General features: G+C 40.5%; 1 protein-coding gene across 3 annotated transcripts in view; it reads left to right on the top strand.

The window, feature by feature from the left end:
• CNTF (ciliary neurotrophic factor) overlaps positions 1-20,768 on the top strand; it is a 47,929-nt gene extending 27,161 nt beyond the window's left edge. Inside the window, exons 2-3 of one of the 3 annotated variants that reach the window (XM_063434794.1) lie at positions 18,234-18,572; positions 19,873-20,768. In XM_063434794.1, the coding sequence (XP_063290864.1) occupies positions 18,234-18,572; positions 19,873-19,956 (423 nt within the window). In that variant the 3' untranslated portion in view covers positions 19,957-20,768. Of the gene's footprint in view, positions 1-10,770; positions 10,890-18,233; positions 19,159-19,872 lie in introns of those variants that run through there. The other 2 variants (XM_063434793.1, XM_063434792.1) reach the window with 2 other exon arrangements.
• The last annotated feature ends 4,523 nt before the right edge of the window (positions 20,769-25,291 follow it).

Consider the following 25,291-nt stretch of genomic DNA (forward strand, 5'->3'; position numbering starts at 1 on the left):
GTAAATTTGGCTGAAAGACCAATTTAGGTCTTTCAGCCTTTTAGTACATAACTCTCTAATACCGTGGGAATTAGGGAGTAGTGATGTCGCGAACATGAAATTTTCCGTTCGCAAAGTCCTCTTCGCAAAGTCCTTCTCCTCGGCTGAGTCCTCTTCTGCTGCTGCGTCTTGCTCCACATGAACGGCACCCCCCCAGCTCCTATTCCACATCCCGGATACGGCAGTACTATTCCACATCCCGGATATGGCAGTGTCACGCCATCTTGGGTTTGACTTGCTTGAAAGCAGAGAGTCACACCGGACAAGCCAGGGTAGTATTCCCCTCCATTAGCAAATGTTCGCGAACGGGCGAACCTGGCGAACCGCCATAGACTTCAATAGGCCACAATAGGCCACAATATGGAAAAGTTGTTTCAAGGGGACTAACACCTGGACTGTGGCATGCCGGAGGGGGATCCATGGCAAAACTCCCATGGAAAATTACACAGTTGATGCAGAGTCTGATTTTAATCCATAAAGGGCATAAATCACCTAACATTCCTAAATTGTTTGTAATAACGTGCTTTAAAACATCAGGTATGATGTTGTATCGATCAGGTAGTGTAAGGGTTACGCCCGCTTCACAGTGACAGACCAAACGCCCCATTTAACGCACCGCAAACAACCGCAAACAGTCCATTTGCACAACCGCAAACTCCCCATTTGCACAAGGTTGGATACCAAGCTAGCCATGTCCCGTTCCTTGTCCTCACTGATGTCATTGAAGGTCTCTTCCTCCACCCAGCCACGTACAACACCAAGGGTCCCCGAAAGGTGACAACAAGCCCCCTGTATTTTTTTTTTTAATGTACACTACTGTTACACCAGATAATGTATAATAAACACAGGTTACTGGCTATGGGGGGGATAATGTATAATAAACACAGGTTACTGGCTATGGGGGGATAATGTATAATAAACACAGGTTACTGGCTATGGGAGGGATAATGTATAATAAACACAGGTTACTGGCTATGGGAGGATAATGTATAATAAACACAGGTTACTGGCTATGGGGGAGATAATGTATAATAAGCACAGGTTACTGGCTATGGGGAGGATAATGTATAATAAACACAGGTTACTGGCTATGGGAGGATAACGTATAATAAGCACAGGTTACTGGCTATGGGAGGGATAATGTATAATAAACACAGGTTACTGGCTATGGGAGGATAATGTATAATAAACACAGGTTACTGGCTATGGGGGAGATAATGTATAATAAGCACATGTTACTGGCTATGGGGAGGATAATGTATAATAAACACAGGTTACTGGCTATGGGAGGATAATGTATAATAAACACAGGTTACTGGCTATGGGGGAGATAATGTATAATAAGCACAGGTTACTGGCTATGGGGAGGATAATGTATAATAAACACAGGTTACTGGCTATGGGAGGATAACGTATAATAAGCACAGGTTACTGGCTATGGGAGGGATAATGTATAATAAACACAGGTTACTGGCTATGGGAGGATAATGTATAATAAACACAGGTTACTGGCTATGGGGGAGATAATGTATAATAAGCACATGTTACTGGCTATGGGGAGGATAATGTATAATAAACACAGGTTACTGGCTATGGGAGGATAATGTATAATAAGCACAGGTTACTGGCTATGGGAGGATAATGTATAATAAACACAGGTTACTGGTTGTGGGGGGATAATGTATAATAAACACAGGTTACTGGTTGTGGGTGGATAATGTATAATAAACACAGGTTACTGGTTGTGGGGGGATAATGTATAATAAACACAGGTTACTGGCTATGGGAGGATAATGTATAATAAACACAGGTTACTGGCTATGTGGAGGATAATGTATAATATATATAGTTACATAGTTACATAGTTACATAGTTACATAGTTAGATAGCTGAAAAGAGACTTGCGTCCATCAAGTTCAGCCTTCCTCACACCTGTTTTTTGCTGTTGATCCAAAAAAAAAAAAAAAAAACCCAGTTTGAAGCACAATTTTGCAACAAGCTAGGACAAAAAATTCCTTATTGACCCCAGAATGGCAGTCAGATTTATCCTTGAATCAAGCAGTTATTACCCTACATTGAAAGATTATATCCTTGAATATTCTGTCTTTGCAAGTATGCATCTAGTAGCTGTTTGAACATCTGTATGGACTCTGATAAAACCACTTCTTCAGGCAGAGAATTCCACATCCTGATTGTTCTTACAGTAAAAAAACCTTTCCTTTGCCTTAGACGAAATCTTCTTTCTTCCAGTCTAAACGCATGGCCTCGTGTCCTATGTAAAGTCCGGTTTGTGAATAGATTTCCACACAATGGTTTGTATTGGCCCCGAATATATTTGTATAATGTTATCATATCCCCTCTCAGGCGACGTTTTTCTAAACTAAATAGGTTACTGGCTATGGGGAAGATAATGTATAATAAACACAGGTTACTGGCTATGGGAGGATAATGTATAATAAACACAGGTTACTGGTTGTGGGAGATTATGTATAATAAACACAGTTTACTGGCTATGGAGGATAATGTATAATAAACACAAACACACAAAAAAAAAGAATGCAGCTTCAGAATTAATCTAATTGTATGCTGTCTAGGAGGTGGGAGGGTCTGGGAGGGAGGGTCTGCTGCTGATTGGCCGGAATGTGTCTGCTGACTGTGAGGTACAGGGTCAAAGTTTACTCAATGATTACAAATAGGGGGCGGACCGAACATCGCATATGAACTATTCGCCAGAGAACCGTTCGGGACATCACTATTAAGGAGTTATCTACTTATTCATTCCTGTCATTCCATTGACAGGCTAAGTAACTTACATTTTACATGAATGTGTGTTACTTGATTGTTGTAAGTGTTGAAAATGCGAATTGCCCGAAATCCGTCCGAATTTACATTCGGAACGAAACGAATTGCACATGTCTATTGTGCATTATACATGCAAAACAGAAGAACAAGGTAAAAGGTAGCCTCATATTTTATCTTGGGGGAATTTTCTGTTCCCCAGACAGGAGCTCCATGAATGCAAGTGACTGTTTTGCCATACTTTTGTGTGCATCTTCCATACATTGATTCTAATCATCTATCAAGCGACATCCAGCAACATCTAGTCATTATTAGGATTTGTAGGATTGTTGCTGTTTTCGAAGCTTTTACACTGTATTAATTACAACTACAGTAGACCTACGGACATTAAGAGTTCAGAGCTTGCTTAGAAAAGAGGAAGACCTGGAAAGAAGTTGGTCAGAAGTGTCTGGCTTTGGTAGTGGTACTGTCCTTCTAAACGAAGGACACTTGGAATTCATATTAGACATAAAGTCAGAATACAGTATAATTAATTATTTGGCAGTATCAGACAGACATAAGTTATCATTTTGTCTAACCAAAAGATGGAGGTTATTTACTTAAACAAGAGCTACTTCTTCAGTTGTTTGTGCGCATTATAGACTATTCCCTTTTCCTAGCAAAGATTTTGGATTTCACAACTCACTGTTTATGCTAAAGATACAAACACAGATTATGGATTACCAGAATCTGTTCCAGTAAATGCTTAAAGTGACTCAAGGATTAAATTGCTTGTGTAGCATAGATAAATCACTCATAAGACAAGTCCCAAAAGGAGGATTATGTGAAGACATTTTGTTACACTGTTTTTTTTTTTAATTTTTTAAAATTTTGTGTCAAAGTTAGTAATAATGTTAAAGTTTGTGGGAATTGCAGTTGGAGGGCCAGAAGCGACTGGAATCTGTTACATTCTTGATCCTCTTAAAACTGGTAGAAATCTGACCAAATAATTAGAAACCAGTGGCAGCAAACCCTAATTTTAACCATTAGATACAGTGGCATTATCTGGTGGTTTGTGTGGTAAGATTTAGTTGTAGAGAAATCTAGCAATAATGGCCTTGATTTCATAGTGTTAATTATTATAATTATGTTATTATTTATATAGCGCCAACAAATTTTTCAGCACTTAACAATGGGTGGACGAATAAACATGTAGTTGTAACCAGACAAGTTGGACACACAGGAACAGAGGGCTTGAGGACCCTGCTCAATGAGCTTATATACTAGAGGGAGTGGGGTAAAGTGACACAAAAGTTAAGGATAATATTAAACTAATGACAGTTGCAAGAGAGGAATCAGTCGGGAGCTATTAACAGTTTAATTGATACGCTTTTATGAAGAAGTGGGTTTTTTATGATTTTTTGAAGGGGTGGAGACCGGGGGAGCATCTAACGGAGGAGGGAAGTGAGTTGCACAGGAACGGTGCACCCCCGAGAAGTCTTGAAGTCGAGCATCAGAGGTGGGAGTACAGACAGAAGACAGACGTAAGTCTTCAGCAGAGCGTAAGGGCCTAGACGAGACATACTTGTGTATTAGGGAGGATAGATAGGAGCAGCATTATGTAGAGATTTGAAAGCAAGAACCAGAATTGCAAATTGAGCCCTATATCTTACAGGAAGCCAATGTGGGGACTGACAGAAGTGTGAGGCGTGGGCAGTGTGGGCAGACAGGAAGATGAGCCTCGCCGCCGCATTCATTATGGACTGTAATGGCGCAAGTTGGGAGCACGTAAGACCACTGAGAAGCGGAATACAGTAGTCAAGGCGAGAAAGGACAGTGGAATGAACCAGCACCTTAGTCGCATCTGGCGTTAAGTAGGGTCGGAGGTGCAATGTTTTTGAGATGGAAGCGGCAGGATTTGGCGATAGACTGAACATGAGTCTTAAAGGAGAGGTCGGAGTCAAAGAGAACACCTAGGCAGTGAGCCTGCGTGGTGAAGTTGATGATAGCACTGTTGACTTGGAGGGAGACAGACACAGGAGTAGCAACATTTGAGGGAGGAAAGACCAGAATTTCAGTTTTGGTCAAGTTGAGTTTAAGGAAGTGGGCAGCCATCTGGTTAGAAATAGCAGAGAGGCAGTCAGAGACACTAGTCAAGAGGGACGGGGAGAGAGCAGGAGAGGACAGATAGATTTGCTTGTCATCCGCATAGAAATGATATTGGAAGCCAAAGGAGCTAATGAGTTTACAAAGGGAGGCAGTGTAGATGGAGAACAGTAGGGGACCAAGGACTCAACCTTGGGGGACACCAACAGAGAGAAGTTGGGGAGAAGAAGCAGAGCCAGAGAAAGAAACATTGAAAGAGCGCTGGGAGAGGTAGGAGGAGCACCAGGAGAGATCAATATCTTGTAGACAGATATTGCGGAGGATAAGAAGAAGCTGTTGATGATCAACAGTGTCAAAAGCCGCAGACAGGTCAAGGGGAATTAGGATAGAGTAGTGACCACAAGATTTTGCAGCGAGTAGATCATTGGATACTTTGGTCAGTGCCGTTTCTACAGAGTGCTTAGCGCGGAAACCAGACTGAAGCGGGTCTAGCAGAGAATTGGACTTGAGGAAGTCTGTCAATCTTGCATACACAACTCTTTCAAGGATCTTGGATGCAAAAGGCAGTAGCTAGATAGGACAGGAGTTGGACGGGGAGTTAGGGTCAAGGTTGGGCTTCTTTAGAATTGGGGCTACAGTTGCATGTTTGAAGTGCGATGGAAATATGCCAGAGGAGAGAAAGAGATTGAGAATTTAAGTGAGCGGTAGAGAAAGAGAAGAAGACAGAGTACGGACGAGATGCGAGGGAATTGGATCTAGGGAGCAGGTGGTGGGGTGGGAGGACTAGAGCAGAACAGAAACCTCTTCCGCTGTAGCGGGTGCACATGAACATAGAACAGCAGAGGGAGTGAGGTTAGGGGAAGAAGAAAGATGAGAGATCTCTTCCCTGATTGTAGAGGTCTTGTCAGTGAAGTGAGTTGCAAAGTCTGCGGCGGTCAAGTTAGTAGGTGGAGGAGGAACAACAGGGCGAAGAAGAGACTTAAATGTGTGAAATAGTCGTTTGGGTTCACGGAAGAGTGTGGTTATGAGGGTATTGAAGTAATTTACTTTTGTAGAGGAAAGAGCCAAGCTGTATGAGCGCAGCATACATTTGTAGTGGAGAAAGTCAGACGCACAGTGAGACTTTCTCCAACAGTGTTCAGCAGTACTGGAGCATTTTTGTTGGTGTGCCAAGGTTGTTGTTGGGGGCGCTTGCTGCATTTAAATGTAGGAGGTGCCATGATGTCTAGTTGAGAGGAGAGGGTGGAATTGTAGAAGGAGGTTGCAGAGCTAGGACAGGTGAGGTTTGAGATAGGTAAAAGGAGAGTTTGGAGATTAGTGGAGAAATGCTCTAGGTCAAGATATTGGAGGTTTCTGTGACATTGATGTTCAGACAGTGGTGTCAATTGGGCCTTAGGAATGCCGATGTCAAAAGTCTGCAGATGATGGTCAGATAGAGGAAAAGGAATATTGAAGAGAATAGAGGTGTTACAGACATTGGTGAAGGCGAGATCAAGAGTTTTTCCCACTGTATGGGTTGCTAAATTGGACCATTGCGTAAGGCCAAAGGAGGAGGTTACAGAGAGCAGACAAGAGGCATCAGAGCAGTTGGGGTTGTTGATTAGTATATTGAAATCCCCAAGTATAAGGGAAGGAGTGCTAGATGAGAGGAAGTGGGGAAGCCAGGAAGAAAAGTGATCAATAAATAGACTATAGGGGGGCGGTAGACGATAGCAATTCTTAAAGGAGTGGGTTTAAATAGGCGGACAGTGTGAACTTCAAAAGAAGAAATTAATAGGGATGGGGAAGTTATGATTGGTTGAATGGTACATTGAGGGAAGAGAAGGATGCCTACACCACCTCCTTTAAAGTTGAGTCTGGGAGTGTGAGAGAATTGTAGTCCACCAAAACATAAAGAGGCAGGAGTAGCGCTATCAGAGGGGAACAGCCAGGTCTCTGTAAGTGCCAGTAGTGTGAGTGAGTTTGAGATGAAAAAGTTGTGTATGGCAATGTTAGGGACAATGTTGTTGAAAAGTCAGGGTTAGGTTATAAAAAAAACTATGCAAATGTTTAATGATCCCCAGGAGCACCATCAAATCTATCATAACCAAATGGAAAGAACATGGCACAACAGCAAACCTGCCAACAGAGACGGCCGCCCACCAAAACTCAAGGACCGGGCAAGAAGGGCATTAATCAGAGAGACAGCACAGAGACCTAAGGTAACCCTGGATGAGCTGCAGAGTTCCACAGCAGAGACTGGAGTATCTGTACATAGGACGACAATAAGCCGTACGCTCCATAGAGTTGGGCTTTATGGCAGAGTGGCCAGAAAAAAGCCATTACTTTCAGCAAGAAACAAAATGGCATGTTTTGAGTTTGCGACAAGGCATGTGGGAGACTCCCAAAATGTATGGAGGAAGGTGCTCTAGTGTGATGAGACAAAAATGTTACTTTTTGGCCATCAAAGAAAACGCTATGTCTGGCACAAACCCAACACATCACATCACCCAAAGAACACCATTCCCACAGTGAAACATGGTGGTGGCAGCATCATGCTGTGGGGATGTATTTCAGCAGCCGGGACTGGGAAACTGGTCAGAGTTGAGGGAAAGATGGATGGTGCTAAATACAGGGATATTATTGAGCAAAACCTGTACCACTCTGTGCGTGATTTGAGACTAGAACGGAGGTTCAACTTCCAGCAGGACAATGACCCCAAACACACTGCTAAAGCAACACTTGAGTGGTTTAAGGTGAAACATGTAAATGTATTGGAATGGCCTAGTCAAAGCCCAGACCTCAATCCAATAGAAAATCTGTGGTGAGACTTAAAGATTGCTGTTCACAAGCGCAAACCATCCAACTTGAAGAAGCTGGAGCAGTTTTGCAAGGAGGAATAGGCATACCGTATTTTTCGCTCCATAAGACGCACTTTTTTTCCCCTCAAAAGTGAGTGTGCGTCTTATGGAGCAAATATGAAGTTTTACTTACCTATCTTGTAGCGTTTCTCGGCAGCACAGGGAGCACCGCGGTACTGGAACTTGAATTTCATGTTCCGGTTTCCGGCGGGACTGAAAGGAAGTGCGCACACTGAGCTGAGTGCGCACTTCCTTTCAGTCCCGCCGGAAACCGGAATATGAAATTCAAGTTCCAGTACCGCGGTGCGCCCTGTGCTGCCGAGAAACGCTACAAGACAGGTAAGTAATTATGGGACAAGGGGAGGGGGACAGTATGGGAGAGAAGAGAAGACTATGGGGAGGGGAGGGGAGGGGGGATTTAGACTATGGGGAGGGGAGGGGAGGGGGGATTTAGACTATGGGGAGGGGAGGGGAGGGGGGATGAAGACTATGGGGAGGGGAGGGGGGATGAAGACTATGGGGAGGGGAGGGGAGGGGGGATGAAGACTATATGGGGAGGGGAGGGGGGATGAAGACTATGGGGTGGGGAGGGGAGGGGGGATGAAGACTATGGGGAGGGGAGGGGGGATGAAGACTATGGGGAGGGGAGAGGAGGGGGGATGAAGACTATGGGGAGGGGAGGGGGATGAAGACTATGGGGAGGGGAGGGGAGGGGAGGGGGATGAAGACTATGGGGAGGGGAGGGGGATGAAGACTATGGGGAGGGGAGGGGGATGAAGACAATGGGGAGGGGAGGGGGGATGAAGACTATGGGTAGGGGGATGAAGACTATGGGTAGGGGGATGAAGACTATGGGGAGGGGAGGGGGATGAAGACTATGGGGAGGGGAGGGGGATGAAGACTATGGGGAGGGGAGGGGAGGGGAGGGGGATGAAGACTATGGGGAGGGGAGGGGGATGAAGACTATGGGGAGGGGAGGGGGGATGAAGACTATGGGTAGGGGGATGAAGACTATGGGGAGGGGAGGGGGATGAAGACTATTGGGAGGGGAGGGGGATGAAGACTATGGGGAGGGGAGGGGAGGGGGATGAAGACTATGGGGAGGGGAGGGGAGGGGAATGAAGACTATGGGGAGGGGAGGGGAGGGGAGGGGGATGAAGACTATGGGGAGGGGAGGGGAGGGGGATGAAGACTATGGGGAGGGGAGGGGAGGGGGATGAAGACTATGGGGAGGGGAGGGGAAGGGGATGAAGACTATGGGGAGGGGAGGGGGATGAAGACTATGGGGAGGGGAGGGGGATGAAGACTATGGGGAGGGGAGGGGAGGGGGATGAAGACTATGGGGAGGGGAGGGGGATGAAGACTATGGGGAGGGGAGGGGAGGGGGATGAAGACTATGGGGAGGGGAGGGGAGGGGGATGAAGACTATGGGGAGGGGAGGGGAGGGGGATGAAGACTATGGGGAGGGGAGGGGGGATGAGGACTATGGGGAGGGGGTGGGAGAAGACTATGGGAGGGGGGACACTATGGGACAGGGGAGAAAAAAAATATTCTGAACAAACTGTCCCATAGTAAGAAACACTATGGGACAGTTTGTTCAGAATATATTGTTTTCTGGGTTTCTTCCTCTAAAAACTAGGTGCGTCTTATGGTGAGGTGCGTCTTATGGAGCGAAAAATACGGTAAATCCCATTGGTAAGATGTGGCAAGCTCATAGAGACTTATCCAAAGCGACTTGGAACTGTGATTACTGCAAAAGGTGGCTCTACAAAGTATTGACTTTAGGGGGGTGAATAGTTATGCACATTGACTTTTTCTGTTATTTTGTCCAATTTGTTGTTTGCTTCACAATAAAAAAATAAAAAATCTGCAAAGTTGTGGGCAAATTAAATGATGCAAATCCTCAAACAATCCATGTTAATTCTAGGTTGTGAGGCAACAAACAACGAAAAATGCCAAGGGGGTGAATACTTTTGCAAGGCACTGTAGCTGAACACAATATGGGGTTCTGTACAGGGATAGCACACACCAGCTTTACGAAATACACATTACATAAACCTTCTAATATGTGTATATGCCAAAAAAGAGAAAAAAGACAATTTTACTCCAATATATAGCAGAGATTGGCGGTAAAATGGCTACGTAAAAAGTGTCAAAATAATCTTAGGTAAATAGCCTCAGGTCTACTTTATATAAATATATGCTATTGTGTGGCAGTTTTGTTTTCTGTGATGGGTATTAAACTTCCAAGACAAACATACCAACTTCTAAAATTGTTTCACATTGAAATTTTATTTTAAACCTTGTAGTTTGGGACCTGTAACTTTTAAAATAAACTAAAATCCTACACATATTATGTACTTTGTAAATCAAGACACATAAATGAATTGATGTAGAATTACTTTTCCTAAGCTGGACATATTATGCACACGTTATTATTGCCAAAACTTGGGGGGGGGAAATAATTTTTTGTTTGTTTTCCTATTATTTTGCATGTGTTTTGTAATAAATTAAAATTTATACATGGATATGTCACATCAAATTAAAGCCCTTTTTATCATCTAAAAAACGGTATGTAATATGTGTTGGTACAATAAATGAGAGAGATGCAAATTGCAGTTGAACACAAACAGCAAAAAATTTAAAAATTGCTTGTGTCCTTAAGGGTATGTCCAGCTTCTGAAGCTGTGTCCTTAAGTTGTTAAAGTTAGATTTCAGGGAGTCCCCCTGCTCCTCCTCCATATTAGGATAGATAGCTTGTGTTTTTTTAATGTTTAATTTATCATTGATATACAACTATATTTACAAATACAATTTAGAGTTAAAAAAATAGAATTTTTGGGTTCCGAGAGAGTAAGAATGATATCATCTGCGTATAGTAATATTTTACTGTTATAACTAGTCATTTGTTTCTTTGTTTTGTCTAATAGTTAATGCAAGAGGTTCTATACGTAAAACATATAGAAGAGGGGCAAGCGGACATCCATGACTAGTTCTGTTCCTAACCTCAAACCACTCTGATGTCATTAGACTCCCCAAGATCCTACCAGAGGAATCCAACTAAAAGCTAAAGATCAAATCATGCATTTCATATTTAATTCCAAATGCGTGTCAGACCCTCGACAGGTAAATCCAATTAAGCCTGTCAAAGATTGCTGGAATTGTTTTGTTTTTGATTTGCTGAATCTGCAAATATTGTACACTCCTTTCCTAGTAGTTATAAATACTGAATGATCTAGATGTATTATTCCTGTGATCACTTTACTTAGTCTATCCTCCAGGATCTTAGAGAATATCTTGACATCAGAGTTCAGCAGGGAGATGGGTCTGTAATTTGTAACAAAATTTTAGTGCTTATCTGGTTTTGGTATGGATATTATTAAAGCTTGTAGCATCCTTTGGGAATGCTTTTTGTTCTCTTACTTCATTGAATAATTTGCATAAAAGAGGTATAGTTGTTGATTTAAAAACTTCATAAAATGAGGCTGTAAGTCCGTCTGGACCAGGGGCTTTCCCTATTTGTAAGGATCTTATTGCCTGTGCTACTTCTCTTTTGGATATCGAAGAATTACGTTTTATGGTTTCTTCTTTTTTTAATTTAGGAAGTTTTCCTTCATTTAAAAAATGATCTATTTCTTCTATTGGTATTTGCAATGCAGGTTTCAGGGTACCTGTGGTTACTGCTCTGCCACATGATGGGGAGACTCCTTCCATTCCCTCCTCTCATCTCGGCAGTTCAGACACCGACTGCAGTAGCTCCTCCCCCTTTTATGACACGTTGCAAGCTCGCTGACGTCGATGACGTCACGGCCCACCAAAACTTTCGAATTAGGATGTTTTTCTGAGGCGTGGTCATAACTTAAAGAGCCAACCTATAAAAAGTACTCACTTGCAATGAATCATTGCCCATGGTTCTAGCTTGTCTGTTCCTATAGTGCTTACTCTGGTTTGGTTTCTTGGTATTTGACTTGGCTCTAATTTTGACTATTCTGTGTTCTCCTTCCCTTTGACTCCGCTTGTTTATTCACTTACCTGTTTTCTGGCTTCCTCGACCTCAGCTTGTCCCTGACAATTCTCTGTTCTTTCCGACGTTAGTCCGGCCATTCTAAGACCCGGTATACGTTCTTCTGTATTTGCATTCTGCGTATTGGATCTCTGTGTCAATCCTGACAGCAGGTAGCTTGTATAGGGGTGTATAATCATTTTCATAGGCTTTCCCGATTTCTGTTGGGGATAAATATTATTTTTCCTTCTCAACAATTTTCTTTATTATTGGATTCTTTTTTTATTTTATTTTAATTTGTTAGTAAAAATTCCCCGTAGTACCACTGCTGCTTAAATTTATTAATTGCATTGTTTACTTTAGTTATTAACTTATTTCTGATTTATTGTTGATTTATTGTTGTACTTCTTTAATCTTAATTGTTCTTTGTGAAATTATTCCTTTTTTATTCTCCTGTTCCAGCCTGGCTATATATAAATATATAAATCCAATAAGTTTTTACCCTGTTCTCTTTTCATTTTAGCTCCTAATTAGATCAAATTCCCCCTCATAAAACATTTGTATGTGCACCATAGTGTGCAATGAGAAACCTCCTTGATATCATTTGTTTTACAAAATTATTCTGCTTGACTTGTAAAATACTTCAAAGCTTGTTCTGAATCAAGAAGGCTTTGGTTTAATCTCCAGGGTGTCCTGCTCGTTCCATCCAGCTGTTCTTTGAGTTCTAAATAGATCGGTACATAATCTGACCATGAAATTGTGTCAATATTAGACTTTTTACATATTTCTAAATTATTTGAGTCTGCTAGAAATAAATCTATCCTTGAGTTTTATAAACATGCAAGAAGTGTGTATAATCTTTTTCTTTGGAATGCTGCACTCTCCAAATGTCAAATAGATTGAACTGGACATCCTGGAAAGAGTTACCTGCAGTCCTTGTTTTACGGATTGAATTTCTATTTTTTTAGCTTAATGGTTATATCCATCTAATCGTCTGGTGTTACATTCATGTCCCCTGCTATTAACAACATTACTTTCTTGACTTTCTCTACCTCATTTAATTTTTTTTTTAATATTCTTTATTTTTGATGTGTGTAAGTATACAGAGATCCTGCAAAGTCACAACAGCAATGCATGAGTACCGATTAGCAGGGAAATGCACAAATATGTTGAATTCAGGAATATACGACTATGTAACGTTACATGGCATTTCATATTATCGCACAATTTTATAATGAAAGGCAAAATGCATAACTGAGGGAACATGTCTATGCAGTGAAGAAGCTTATAAAATTCAAACAAAACAGCAATTTTAGACATATTACGTGTGAGGTAAGAATAGGCATTGAGTAAACTCTTAAAGAGAATTACATAAGCTGAACCTGCCTATATGGTTTCCACTGAGTTGTTATACATAGATTACTGCACAATACGAGATCAGAGTAAAGGAAGTAAGGGAAATAATAAAAAAAAAAAGAAATAACAATAAAAGAAAAGAACCAGCCCTATCGCTAACATTGCAATTCAAACAATGTGTGACATTGTTCATACGATGGATCTTGTTTCTGCGTCAGCCTATCCCCATAAGTGGCAAGGGTGGGGCGCAGCTATGAAAGTTCAAGTGAGTGTCCAGTCCACAATGCAGTGCCAGGGTAGTATTCCCCTCCATTCCCAGGCCTGAATAATCCCTGATCGACACAGTCGGAGACACTCTGGTCTGGAGTATCAAGTTGGTGAGTTTCACTGTCTGCAGTTGTTCTTCGGCCTGTGTGGTCGATGCTTTAAGGGTAAGCCTTGTGAGGCTCTCTGCCTAGGGAGGCGGGTTTAGCAAAGGTAGGCCTTTGCAAACGTGATTTGCCCTGAGGGGACTCTCTCCTTTCGGTACTGCTGTGCCATTCTGCTTGCCGCTTAATCACCAAGGCTCTTTGACGCTCATGTAGCTTAAGCCAGAGTCTGGAGAAGATTTCATCTAGGTGTTGTAAGGTGTATTCTATAGATCCGGGGCTGCGCCATTGGTATAGTGAGATGCATCTGCCATCTTGTGTGAGCACAGAAGTCGAGGCGCGGCTGGAGTGCGACTTGGAGCATAAGGTAAGTGCAGCACAAATAGCTTAATTGACTTCAGTGGTGACCAGCATAACCCCCACCGGTCCAGGGGGGAAGCTGTGCAGCGGCCCTATACCGTGAATTGCGGAGTGAGGAGATCGGCCGCCTCTCTCTAGCTCCGTTTCCAGCAGGTCGCAGCAAGTTTTCTCGGGTTCCCGCAGGGTCTTGGTCACGAGTGAGGTCTCTATTTGCTTGTCTGGAAATACCCAACTTAAGTGGTGCACTGAGGACATGAAATTGTTAGACATATTTTTATGTTTTTATGATTGTATAAAAAGTGGTCCCTGAGGAAGTTTCCATAGAAACGAAATGCGTAGGACCGGTGATATACCACCAATTTTAAAATATCTATTTTATTCAATTTATTTGTAATAAATAATTTTTTACCTACCTACCTGATTCCTGATTTGGATCCAAAAGCACCATTGTGACTGAGAAACCAGACCTCCATGCGTTCTTTTCATCTGGAGTCTGTGAGTTCCATATAAAGTGGGGGCAAACCTCCTCCAACAGTGTTGCACTATTATTTGTTGTTTTTTGTTTTAGATATACAGCTGTATCCCATTTTCTGTATACTTTTCTATCTGTGTGAGGTCACCATCAGGTAAGGGACCTTGGGAAGCTGTACTACTAAGTTTAGTAGTTTTTTCCATATACTGTCACTTTGGGGTGTATTGGATACGTTTTGTGTTTTATGTAAGTGGTGCACTGTAGTGGGTTCAACAGCTAGTGGGACGGGGATGTCACCCCAAATCAGCCAAATAATCAGTAGCTCATGCACCACATGTTTAAAAAAATCTTCGAGTGAATATGTTCGGTGCATAAATATTAACCAGTGGGATAATTTTATCATTAATCTTGCAAATTACAATCAGCATTATCCCTTCTTTGTCTCACTTTTCCAGAATTAGTTTGAATTTTATTCAAATACAGTTGGATATCTTGGAAATCTTCATCTATATATACTTTGTGAGTTCCAATGATTCTCTTGTATAAAGAAGACATCTATCTTTTTTTTTTCTAATAGTATCATATAAAAAGCCTCTCTTTTGGGGTGTATTCAAAACCCTGGACGTTGATGGAGAGAACCCTAATCGTCATTGTTCTTTTTTTTTTTAGGTTTAGCCCATTCTACTTTTCCATATATTCTATCTTTTCTCCCCAGATTCCCTCCCAGACCAACTCTGGATTTAACAAACAGTGAACAACTACTCAACAAAAACATACAATATATGTCCTCACTTTTTGTTGCCAACAGTTTAGACATTAATGGCTGCGTGTTGAGTTTTTTTTTGAGGGGACAGCAAATTCACACTGTCATACAGGCTGTACACTTAATACTTCACATAGTAGCAGAGTGTAATTTCTTCAGTGTTGTCACATGAAAAGATATAATAAAATATTTGCAAAAAATGTGAGGTGTGTACTCACTTTTGTGAGATACTGTATATACCTTCTTCTAATTTTGATAAATTCTACTTGAAATGTGTTCTTTGAGAATTTTAAATTGTGTTTCCTTTTCTTTCTCTTTCCTTCTCCATTTCCCATTTCTTTTTCTTTGTGGTTTAATAATTTTCCTTTATTTCTTCTGTCTTGTATTTTTACATCAATTGTTCCTTTCTTCTTTTTAATTCTTCATGAGTTAATGTTTTGTTATATGTGTCTTTTTTTCATCATCTCTTATTATCTATAATTTTTACTTGTGTGAAAAAAATATCTTTTTTTAAAAATCAATCATATCATAACTACCTCTTTCTTCCAAGTCGAATGTACCACATCTACATATTTTATTATATATACACTGTAGCGGAGCTGCAACATCTCCACTGGAATCCTCTGGAGCTGGAAGAAAGTGCTGGTCAGTGATTATTGCCCATTCCTCCAGTAACTGGACGACACACAGTTCTGGGAGTCAATTGATTTTCATTCGGCCACACACGACTTTTTATGCATGGCACCTAGCATGGGGTCTCCACAGCAACATTACAGAGGTTTTTTGTCCAGGAGTCTCTGGGACTTAGAGATAATTGAGCTCTAAACTGGATAACTCAATTATCTCTCATAACATATATTATTATTATAAATCACCCCCAAAACATAAGAAAATAGTATTGGAACTTGTGGTCTTATATTCCGGAAAAGTATGTGTCCGAGTCCCCAACATATCTAAAAAGCGCTTAGATCGGTTCTGTGAGATGAAATCGCCATTCGAGAGAAGTTTTGACCGGCCGGCCGGCCAAGAGGTGATATCGCAAAAGAGTTCCAAAGATTTAAGGGAAACGGCCGGTCTCCGTTCGGGGGTTCCTGTGCGAACACCGATGAACAGTCCCGCTGGCTCATAAGTAGCGAATGCTCCTCCCAGTCGGTAGTTCCTATCTCCCGAACGTGGTTCGTGTAGATGGTCGGGAAAGTGTACAGGCAGCATTACCATCTTAACCGGGGTTCGCGAGAACATGTAGCTGAAAGAAGTTCCACGCACTCGACGACCAAGTACCACTGCCTGTGTTCGGGAAATAAAATAAATATAAATAAAATGGTCACCCAGGGAAAGCACTCAAGTTAATCCTTTAATTGTGGTTAACAGCCAGGGATGGTCGGTGTTCTGAGTCAATAAAGAGGGGGGGCCACACAAGTTCTATTCGGTTCCCGAACAAGGGGATACGGGTCTGTTCGGAAGAAGTACATATGGGTTTGGGCAACCTCAGGTTTTTATTCTTAAATTCTTCTGGTATTCCTTTAAAGCGAAAATTGTTTCTTCTCTATCTGTCTTCCAATTCACTGATTTTTGTTTCCATATTTTTTACTTGGATTGTTAATGAGTTATTTTGGATTTGAATGGTATTAATTTCCAATTGCATATTTAAGAAGTTTTGATTTTGATATTCTAATTTCTCTCTGATTTTAATGACTTAAATTTTTAAATTCTGTAAAAGTCTCTTTAAGATCATTTTTAAATTGTTTATATCAATTATCTAATGCATTTATTAGACTTTCTTGCGTAACTGCTCTAGAAATTACAGTGGTATCTCCTTCTATAGCTGTTAAGGAGATTGGGTCCTCTGGAGAGGTGGATGGTCTTTTGGTTTTTGTTGCTGGGTTTATTGCCTTTGGAGAATAGAAGGTGTTAATAGTTTTTCCCTTTTCCTGTCTGTCCCCTTTATTTTGTTTTTCCGATGTTGGGACCAGTCTTCTTTATTGTTTTTACCCTTTCCTTTTCCCCTGATATCCATAAAATCTTCTCAATAAATTGTCAAATTCAGTTATGAACAACCTTTCAGTTTATATGTCCCTTTTGAACTTTTTTTTTTCTTTCTTTTGTTTGCCCTTTCTGAGGGTTTCTTTTCTCTGGCTGTTGCTCCAGGCTACCACTTTCTCACTGTTTCATTTAGTTTAGGGCAGGCCCCAAACTCCGGCCCTCCAGATGTTGCTGAACTACAACTCCCATGATTCTCTGCCTATCTATTTCATTAATAGAATCATGAGAGTTGTAGTTCAGCAACATCTGGAGGGCCTGGAGTTTGAGGAAGCCTGGTTTAGGGTGTTGCATTCTGTTTGCTGTGTGGTTTGTTTAGACCGCGTTCTCTTGTGCTGACTTCTCCCAGTGCCTCAGCCCGTGCATGTAATGTGCGAGCTCCGCATGTCACCACGTCATCACCAATGCATCCTTTTTTAAATTTCAGACATTTCATCATCACGATATGTAAAAAAAAAAAAAACATTCCAAGCACCATAACCTCCACAGCATGTTTTAGAACTATTTGAATTCTTACCTGGGGTCTGACTGGCACTGCTACTTGCTTTCACTACAGCACAAGAGCTTCTATAGCTCTCAGCCAATGAGTAAAGCCCTGCACTGTTGTACTTAGCTCAGTGAAGAGAGCTTCCAGCTATTACTGAGCAGTAGTGGAGGTGGTAAGCAGTGCACAGCAGACCCTAAATTAGTGTTTGACTTCTTGAAATGTGGGAGCTCTAGGGCATTTATGGAACCATAACCACCACACAATACTGTAGTACTTATGGTTCTTGGGGTGCGCCTTTAAATTTACTATCTATTGCTGAAGAGTATGTAGTAATGGAGAGGATTCATATATACCTTTCAGGTTATATAGCTGTTATTACGTAAAACCTAACATGCAGCACTGCCATTAGGTCACATCATTTTTGTATCATCTAATGTTTTAACTTATCATAATAACTTTTATTAATGAACTCGACCCTAATGGCATTAAAATAGATTTAATTTGCTTTTGTTTCACTTTGTTTGCAAAATTCCTTCTTTATCATAGCAATAAATCAATATTTAACAGGTTGCTGTTCAATGTGTTGTTAACAACTTGCAATTCTCCCCTTCAATCCTTCAGGTACAGACACAAGGATTTGCTAACCTTGACATCCCCAGAGAGAGTGCATCCATGGATGTTGTGAACTGGACAGAAATGACAGCTGAACAGAGATTGCTGGCCAACCTCAGTGCATTCCTGGAATTAGAAAGACGACTAGAGAGAGTGATTGAGGAGCAGAAGGAACTCCTGCATCCACAAGAACATGTTTTGCATGGAGATCTCCACAATATGTTGGGACAAGTAGCAGCCCTGAGGGAACAATTGGAACAGATTGGAGAGATTTTTGGACTGAACAGAGGGAACTCATCAGACACAGATGGGATGGGAGTAGTAGGGGGGAGTGTATTTGATAAGAAGGTGAGGGGGTACAAAGTTTTGAGGGAGCTTTCAGTTTGGTCAATAAGAAGTGTGAGAGACATACTGAAGATACAAAGGGAAAGGGAAAAATATGTGAGAGAAAGCATGAAAGAAGCCGAGACATTGATGGAGAGAGTGGAGACTCATATAGGGAGAGAATAAAATGATGAATCAAAGTGTTTATAGAATAAAGTCGTGAAAGGGAGTGAAAAGGAGACATAGACAAGCTTTATACGTACATGCTACTTCTACTCCTTCCATAATGTCATGTAATGATGAATTGTAACTTGTGTATGCTATAAAAATGAAACAACATTGTTTGATATATGAAATGAGCCAAGTGATGAAATACTTAAAGGGACACTTTGGTCACCATAACAACTTCATCTCTATAAAGTTGTTTGGGTGCCAAAAGGAACCTGGGTGCACTCTTACCTTAATGGGTTAGACGGTCCATGTACCTTTATATGAATGGGGATCTACTGATTGGCTTAGAGTGTCAGTTGACCACTTTAGCCAATCAGCGATGCCCCTGCCCGGCGACACTTCACGCTTCCTGTAACTGAGATTCAGTAGCCGGATGCCACCCGGGGGCCTAGAGATCTGTGCTGCAGGCAACTTTTGGGTTTAATCCTTTTGAGAATAGTTTAACCCCTTAAGATATGAGTGCACCTGGGGGCCTCCTGGAACCATAACAACTTAATTTAGATGATGAAGCTTTTTTTGTGACCGGAGTGTTCCTTTAAGTGTCACTTATTATCCAAATGGTTGAAGTTTTAAATATATCAAAATAGAAAAAAGAAGCTGAGGGCATGGGGTTCTGAAGATAGTGTATTTATATGTGAATGTTTGGTCCAAGCTCAACAGTTTAATTTATTACAGCCCCTAAAAGTTGTTGTGCTGTATTGGGTGGGTTGCTTTATGAAAGACACATCACAAGCTTTCTTAATTATTATTATTATTATTATTATTATTATTTATAAAGCGCCAACAAATTCTGCAGTGCTCTACAATAGGTGAAATAACAGACATGTATTTGCAACAAGACAAGTTGGACTCAAAGAATCAGAGGGTGTTGAGGGCCCTGCTCAAACAAGCTTACATGCTAGAGGGAGTTAGATATATTGGCGGGTGGGGTGGGGTGGGATGTATTTCATGTACGGGAAAAAGTAGGTTACTAGAATAGTTTACAATGAAGGGTTAGTTTTTTTTAGATGACACAGTTGCAGGAGAGGATGCAGGGTGGGTTACCAATATGCAGCGAGGGAAAGCTATTAACAGTTTAATTGATCTTTTGAAGGATCCAATACTAGGTGAGAGTCTACCGGAGCAAGGAAGAGAGTACCATAGGAATGGCGCAGCCCTAGAGAAATCTTGCAGGTGAGCGTCAGATGTGCGAGTATGAACAGAGAATAGAATTGGGGTGATGGATGTGTGCTTGAAGGGTAAAGGAAATGTGCCAGAGAGAGAGATATTTTAGTGCGGGGCAGAGCGGGAGAAGGAGACAGAGCCTGAGTGAGATGTGAAGGAATAAGATTGAGGGAATAAGTGATGGGGCTGGCGGACTGAAGCAGAGCAAAAGCCTCTGCTGGCATCGCGGGTACAAGTAAACATAGAACAGAGGAGGGAGCAGGTTTGTGGGAAGTATTGGTAGGGGTATGTGAGAGATTAGAGATTTCTTTCCTGATTGCAGAAATCTTCCCAGTGAAGTGAGTTGGTAGGAAATGGGGCAGCAATAGTGCAAAGTTGAGAATTAAAAGTGTGATCGAGGCATTTGGGTTCTCGGAAGAGCATGGTTATGAGAGAATTCAAGTAATTTTCTTTCGCAGAGGAAAGAGACAAACTTAATCAGAGCTCAGTCCTCTCACAGGGCTCTACCTGAGTCCGCCCACAAGGATGCAGTACTGAATGTGGTGTGTAAAGGGGATGTAGAATTAGAATGTGTGTAATGTATGCAGAGTGAGTGGAAAATGGATACAGTGTGTATAGTGGATGCCAATTTTACATTTGTGTAATGGATGTAGTGTTTGTGTGTATTAGGAACAGTGTGTGCTGTGGATGCAGTGTGTATAGTGAACGCAGAGTGTGTGTTTGTGTGTAGTGGATGCAGTATTTGTGTATAGTGAATGCAGAGTGTGTGTTTGTGTAGCGGATGTAGTGTATGTATTAAATGCAATGTCTATTTATAGTGAATGCAGAGTGTTTAAATGTGTAGTGGATGTAGTGTGTGTGTCAGTGCATGCAGCGAGTGTGTGTGTAGTGGATGTAGTGTGTATGTATAGTGAATGCAGAGTGTTTTAGTGTAATGAAACAGTGTGTGTTAGTGTAATGAAAGAGTGTGTGTTAGTGTAATGAAAGTGTGTGTGTGTGTGTGTGTTAGTGTAATGAAAGCAGTTAGTGTAAGTGTTTAGCAAACAATGGGGGAAAATAGCATTTTTTTCACATTAATTTTCCAAATCTTATTTCCCCCATCCCTGCTTCTTACCTCGTACAGGGAGGGGGGGAGGTTCTATTCCCTGGTGGTCCTGATGGGGCACACAGCTGCCTGTATACAGCAGAGGGGGCCCGGCACACTCTTGTCTGCACAATACAGCTACTCTCTAACTTTCGCAAGCATGGTTTGCGTGCCACATGGAGCATTGCCATGGTAACCCGTGGCAACACTCTGACGGCTGCGGGTCTCGCGAGAGTTAGAGAGAGGAGCTGTAAAGTAAGGACAGAGTGTGCTAGGCCCCCTCTGCGGTAACAGGTAGCCTGGGCCCTCTGCTGCACATATATATATATATATAACACACACACACACACACATATATATATATATATAACGATAATCAATATATATATGTGCACATAGGGAATGCGGGGCTCGAGACTGCCAGAGCAGTCTGGGCCCCCCAGGACTGCCAGGCTAGTGACAACCGTCATGATTGTCAACCCCTGATGGTGGCCGTGAACTTAATACATAACAATGTAAAAAACAGAATTATAAACTTCTGAGGTGTCTCCCTCACACGTTTAACCCCTTAAGGACCAAACTTCTGGAATAAAAGGGAATCATGACATGTCACACATGTCATGTGTCCTTAAGGGGTTAAAGCTTCACAAACCTCACTGTTCTCATTGTCGCTTGTGTACATCTATATACTGATTTTCTAGAATGTTAATGTTGACTGTGTCATGAAAGCAACCACTAGACCTGATGGCACACCTGACAAAAACAAACAACAAAACAGAAAAAAAACAACTTTGTTAATTTTAAAATAAATTGATCCTTATAAATTATTTTTCATTTTGCATCTTTTAAATGTCTCCATTAATTGTTTGCATTTGTTTAACTGTGTTGTGTTTTATTCACCTTCATCTTTGCTTATATGAATGACTCTCATTTATATTGTTTGCAATCAACTAGGAACAACTTTGCAGAATTTGTACGGTTACTGTCTGTTAAATTGCATCCTGTCAGTCTAAGCACCATAACAATGTTACATCACTTAAAAGGTGATGACGGCAGAGAACTCAGCACCCTCTCTCTGTTCTGATAGTGGCTTACAAATCGTTGCAGTGGTATGGCTGTTTTCAGTTTTTAAAGCAGTTTCACTCATTCAATGTACTGAGTAAAACTGCAGTTTAAGATAAATGAATTTCTTCATAAACACTGACTGGACACAAGTTTGTGGTGTATAGACTCCATGGTTCAAAATGACAAGATCCTGGTTAGAGCATCTATTCCTGGTGAAATTGATTATTTTAGCCTTTAGTACTGAGCACTTTTTGATTGAAAGAAATATAAGCATAGCTAGCATAAATATCTTAAAGTAGAAGTCAAAAAAACGGGTGGGTGTACCAGCGCTAATGTGGATAATCAGAATATTATGTACCAAATGGCTAAAAATTAACACGAGAAGCTGCTAAATCACCAAAAGTCTTATCTTAAAAACTAAGGAATAAAATACGGAGTGATGGTGAAGCGCTATATTAAACTCAAGGTGTGGAAACAGGAGATAATTCTAAAGGAGTATAAATGTACCTGAATATAAACGTTTCTTGGAACCTTAACCTTGATATAATTTCCTTAAAAATATAAACATAAAAAACATATCATAGCGTAAAACTGTAAAATACACAATGTAGTATGTATAAGAGAATATTCCCACTCACACTCTGAAGAGCTAAAAGGTTTTAGCTCAATTCTTGCGCCTGCAGGGTCCGTAAAGGCGACCCTCTCCCTTCTTGGGGAACCTTTATCCTTCTTATTTCCGATCTAGGATACAGAGCATATATAGTGCAGTACCTTTAAAGTTCTTTAAAATAAGTAAAATAATAGATGTGGTACTCACAAACCAAGAGCCTTCAGAATAGGCTCAATGGAACAGCATATGTGGTTAAGGACCACAATCCTTCTTTCTTGTAGCAGGAAGAATTGCCCAATAGTATTTTGGTAAAAAATATTTATTATACTATTACTTTAAAACATAATCTAATACAAGTAAATACTATATAGGCAAAAAATAAAAGAGTCCAATAATTGTAGTTTCCAGGACGCGTTTCGCCTAATAGGCTTCCTCAGCTGGATCAAAAAGTCTTTATGAAGATCCTTGGACTGGTTCCTGCTTTATATACCTTTCTCTTTGTTCAAATAATTGTTTTGTGGGCTCAAAAGAGAGGCACAAAAGAGAGGATTTAATAGACATTTTAACACCATACAAAAGAAGAAGAGATTCGAGCATAGAGGCACTAGAGGAGGAAAATATGTCCAAAAAAGGAAAAAGGGAAAAATCACAGAGGAACCAATAGAAATGAAAGGCATCTATAACCTAAGTCAAAAAACATTAACAGAATACCACAAAAAGGTATTAACTAAGGGATTAAAATTTGCCCCAAACAAACCGTTAAATCAATTTGAATTTTATATTGACCTAAATAAATTCAAAAGAAATCTATGCTTAAAAAAGTATTTTGAAAAGAACCCTATAGCACTCCAACTAAATGATGAGGATAAATCAAGACATACAATGCTAAAAGAAAAATCTCAATTTTACCCAAAACAGATGATCTCAGACAAAATTTGAAACTATGGTCATGACTGAGATCAAAAAACTGGATAAAAAAGAGAATTTCAGTCACAACCTGACCATACAGGAAAGAAAAGCCTTAAAAGATTTAAAAACAGATTCAAACCTAGTTATTAAACCAGCAGACAAGGGAGGGGGAACAGTCCTTATGTCTAAAGAAAACTATGAGAAGGAAGCAGATAGAATATTGACAGATACCGCTACATATAAAAAGTTAAACTACAATCCAGGAAAGGAGATGAACTTTAAGTTTCAGAAATTTTTAAATAAGGGTCTAGAGTCGAACATATTAAACGAAAAAGAATTTAGCTTTCTGAATATTAAGTACCCAAAAACTCCGGTTTTTTATTTCTTACCCAAAGTCCACAAAGATGTCAATAATCCCCCAGGCAGACCTATAGTGGCAGGGATAGACTCCATATCCAGTAGACTGTCCCATTACGTAGATCTACATCTCCAACCACTAGTAAAAAATACTACTTCTTATATAAAGGATACGATCACGGTTTTAAATCTTTTAAATGAATGTAATTGGAATGAAAATTACTTTTTAGTGACAAGCGATGTAGCAGCACTTTATAGCAATATTCCACATAAATATGGATACAATGCAGTAAAATACCGTTTAAACAATTTTTCAGATCTAACCGAGGAAAAAATGGAATTTATTTTAGAAGGGATTGAACTAATTTTAAACAACAATTTTTTCTGGTATGGCGAAGAATTTTATTTACAAATTAATGGAACGGCCATGGGGACCAAGTTCGCCCCCAGCTATGCTAACTTGTTTATGGCTCATTGGGAAGACACGTTTATTTATGGCCCACATAGCTGGAGGGAGAACTTGGTCACCTATGGCCGCTATATTGATGACATTCTCTTCATTTGGAAGGGAGAAGAAAAAGACCTGATAGAATTTTTAAATTTCTTGAATTTTAACTCATGGGGAATTAAACTTACGAGTAATTGGAGTAAATCAGAAGTGGTATTTTTAGACCTTTTAATTTATATAGAGGACAACACCATCAAAACCAAAAATCATTTTAAAACCGTAGAAGCAAATAGTTATATAGAAAGAGAAAGTTGCCACTTTTCACCATGGCTGGAAAACGCTCCGAAAGGCCAATTTTTAAGAATTCGGAGGAACTGTACGGATTTGAATGTTTTTAAAGCCCAATCAGACAAGATAAAACTCGATTTTTTAGAAAAGGGATATAAAGAACAAAAATTAGAAAAAGCTAGAGAGGAAGTGAAGGGAGTGGAAAGAAACAGTCTTTTAGTATATAAAAAGAAAAAAGAAAACAACATGAAAGAAATACCCTTCATATGCAATTTTAGTACGGATAATTTTAAAGTAAGAAAGATTATTTCTAAATTTTGGCCAATCCTACTTCAGGACCCGAGTGTTAAAACAATTCTTCCAGAGAAGCCCAGGTTCATACATAGAGGGGTAAAAAATTTGCGTACAACCCTGACATCAAGTTTCATAAGAAAGAAAAAAACAGAGAACTCATTTTTAAATTCTGATAAAGGTTTCTTTGGATGTGGCCAATGCCTGGCCTGCAAAAGAACCACAAACAAAAAAAGACATATAAAAACGTTTGTGAAGAAAGATGGTACAGAGTATCCTATTAAAGATTTTTTAAC

The sequence above is a fragment of the Pelobates fuscus genome, chromosome 10 (assembly GCF_036172605.1).
Source record: "Pelobates fuscus isolate aPelFus1 chromosome 10, aPelFus1.pri, whole genome shotgun sequence".
Taxonomy (NCBI): Eukaryota; Metazoa; Chordata; class Amphibia; order Anura; family Pelobatidae; genus Pelobates; species Pelobates fuscus.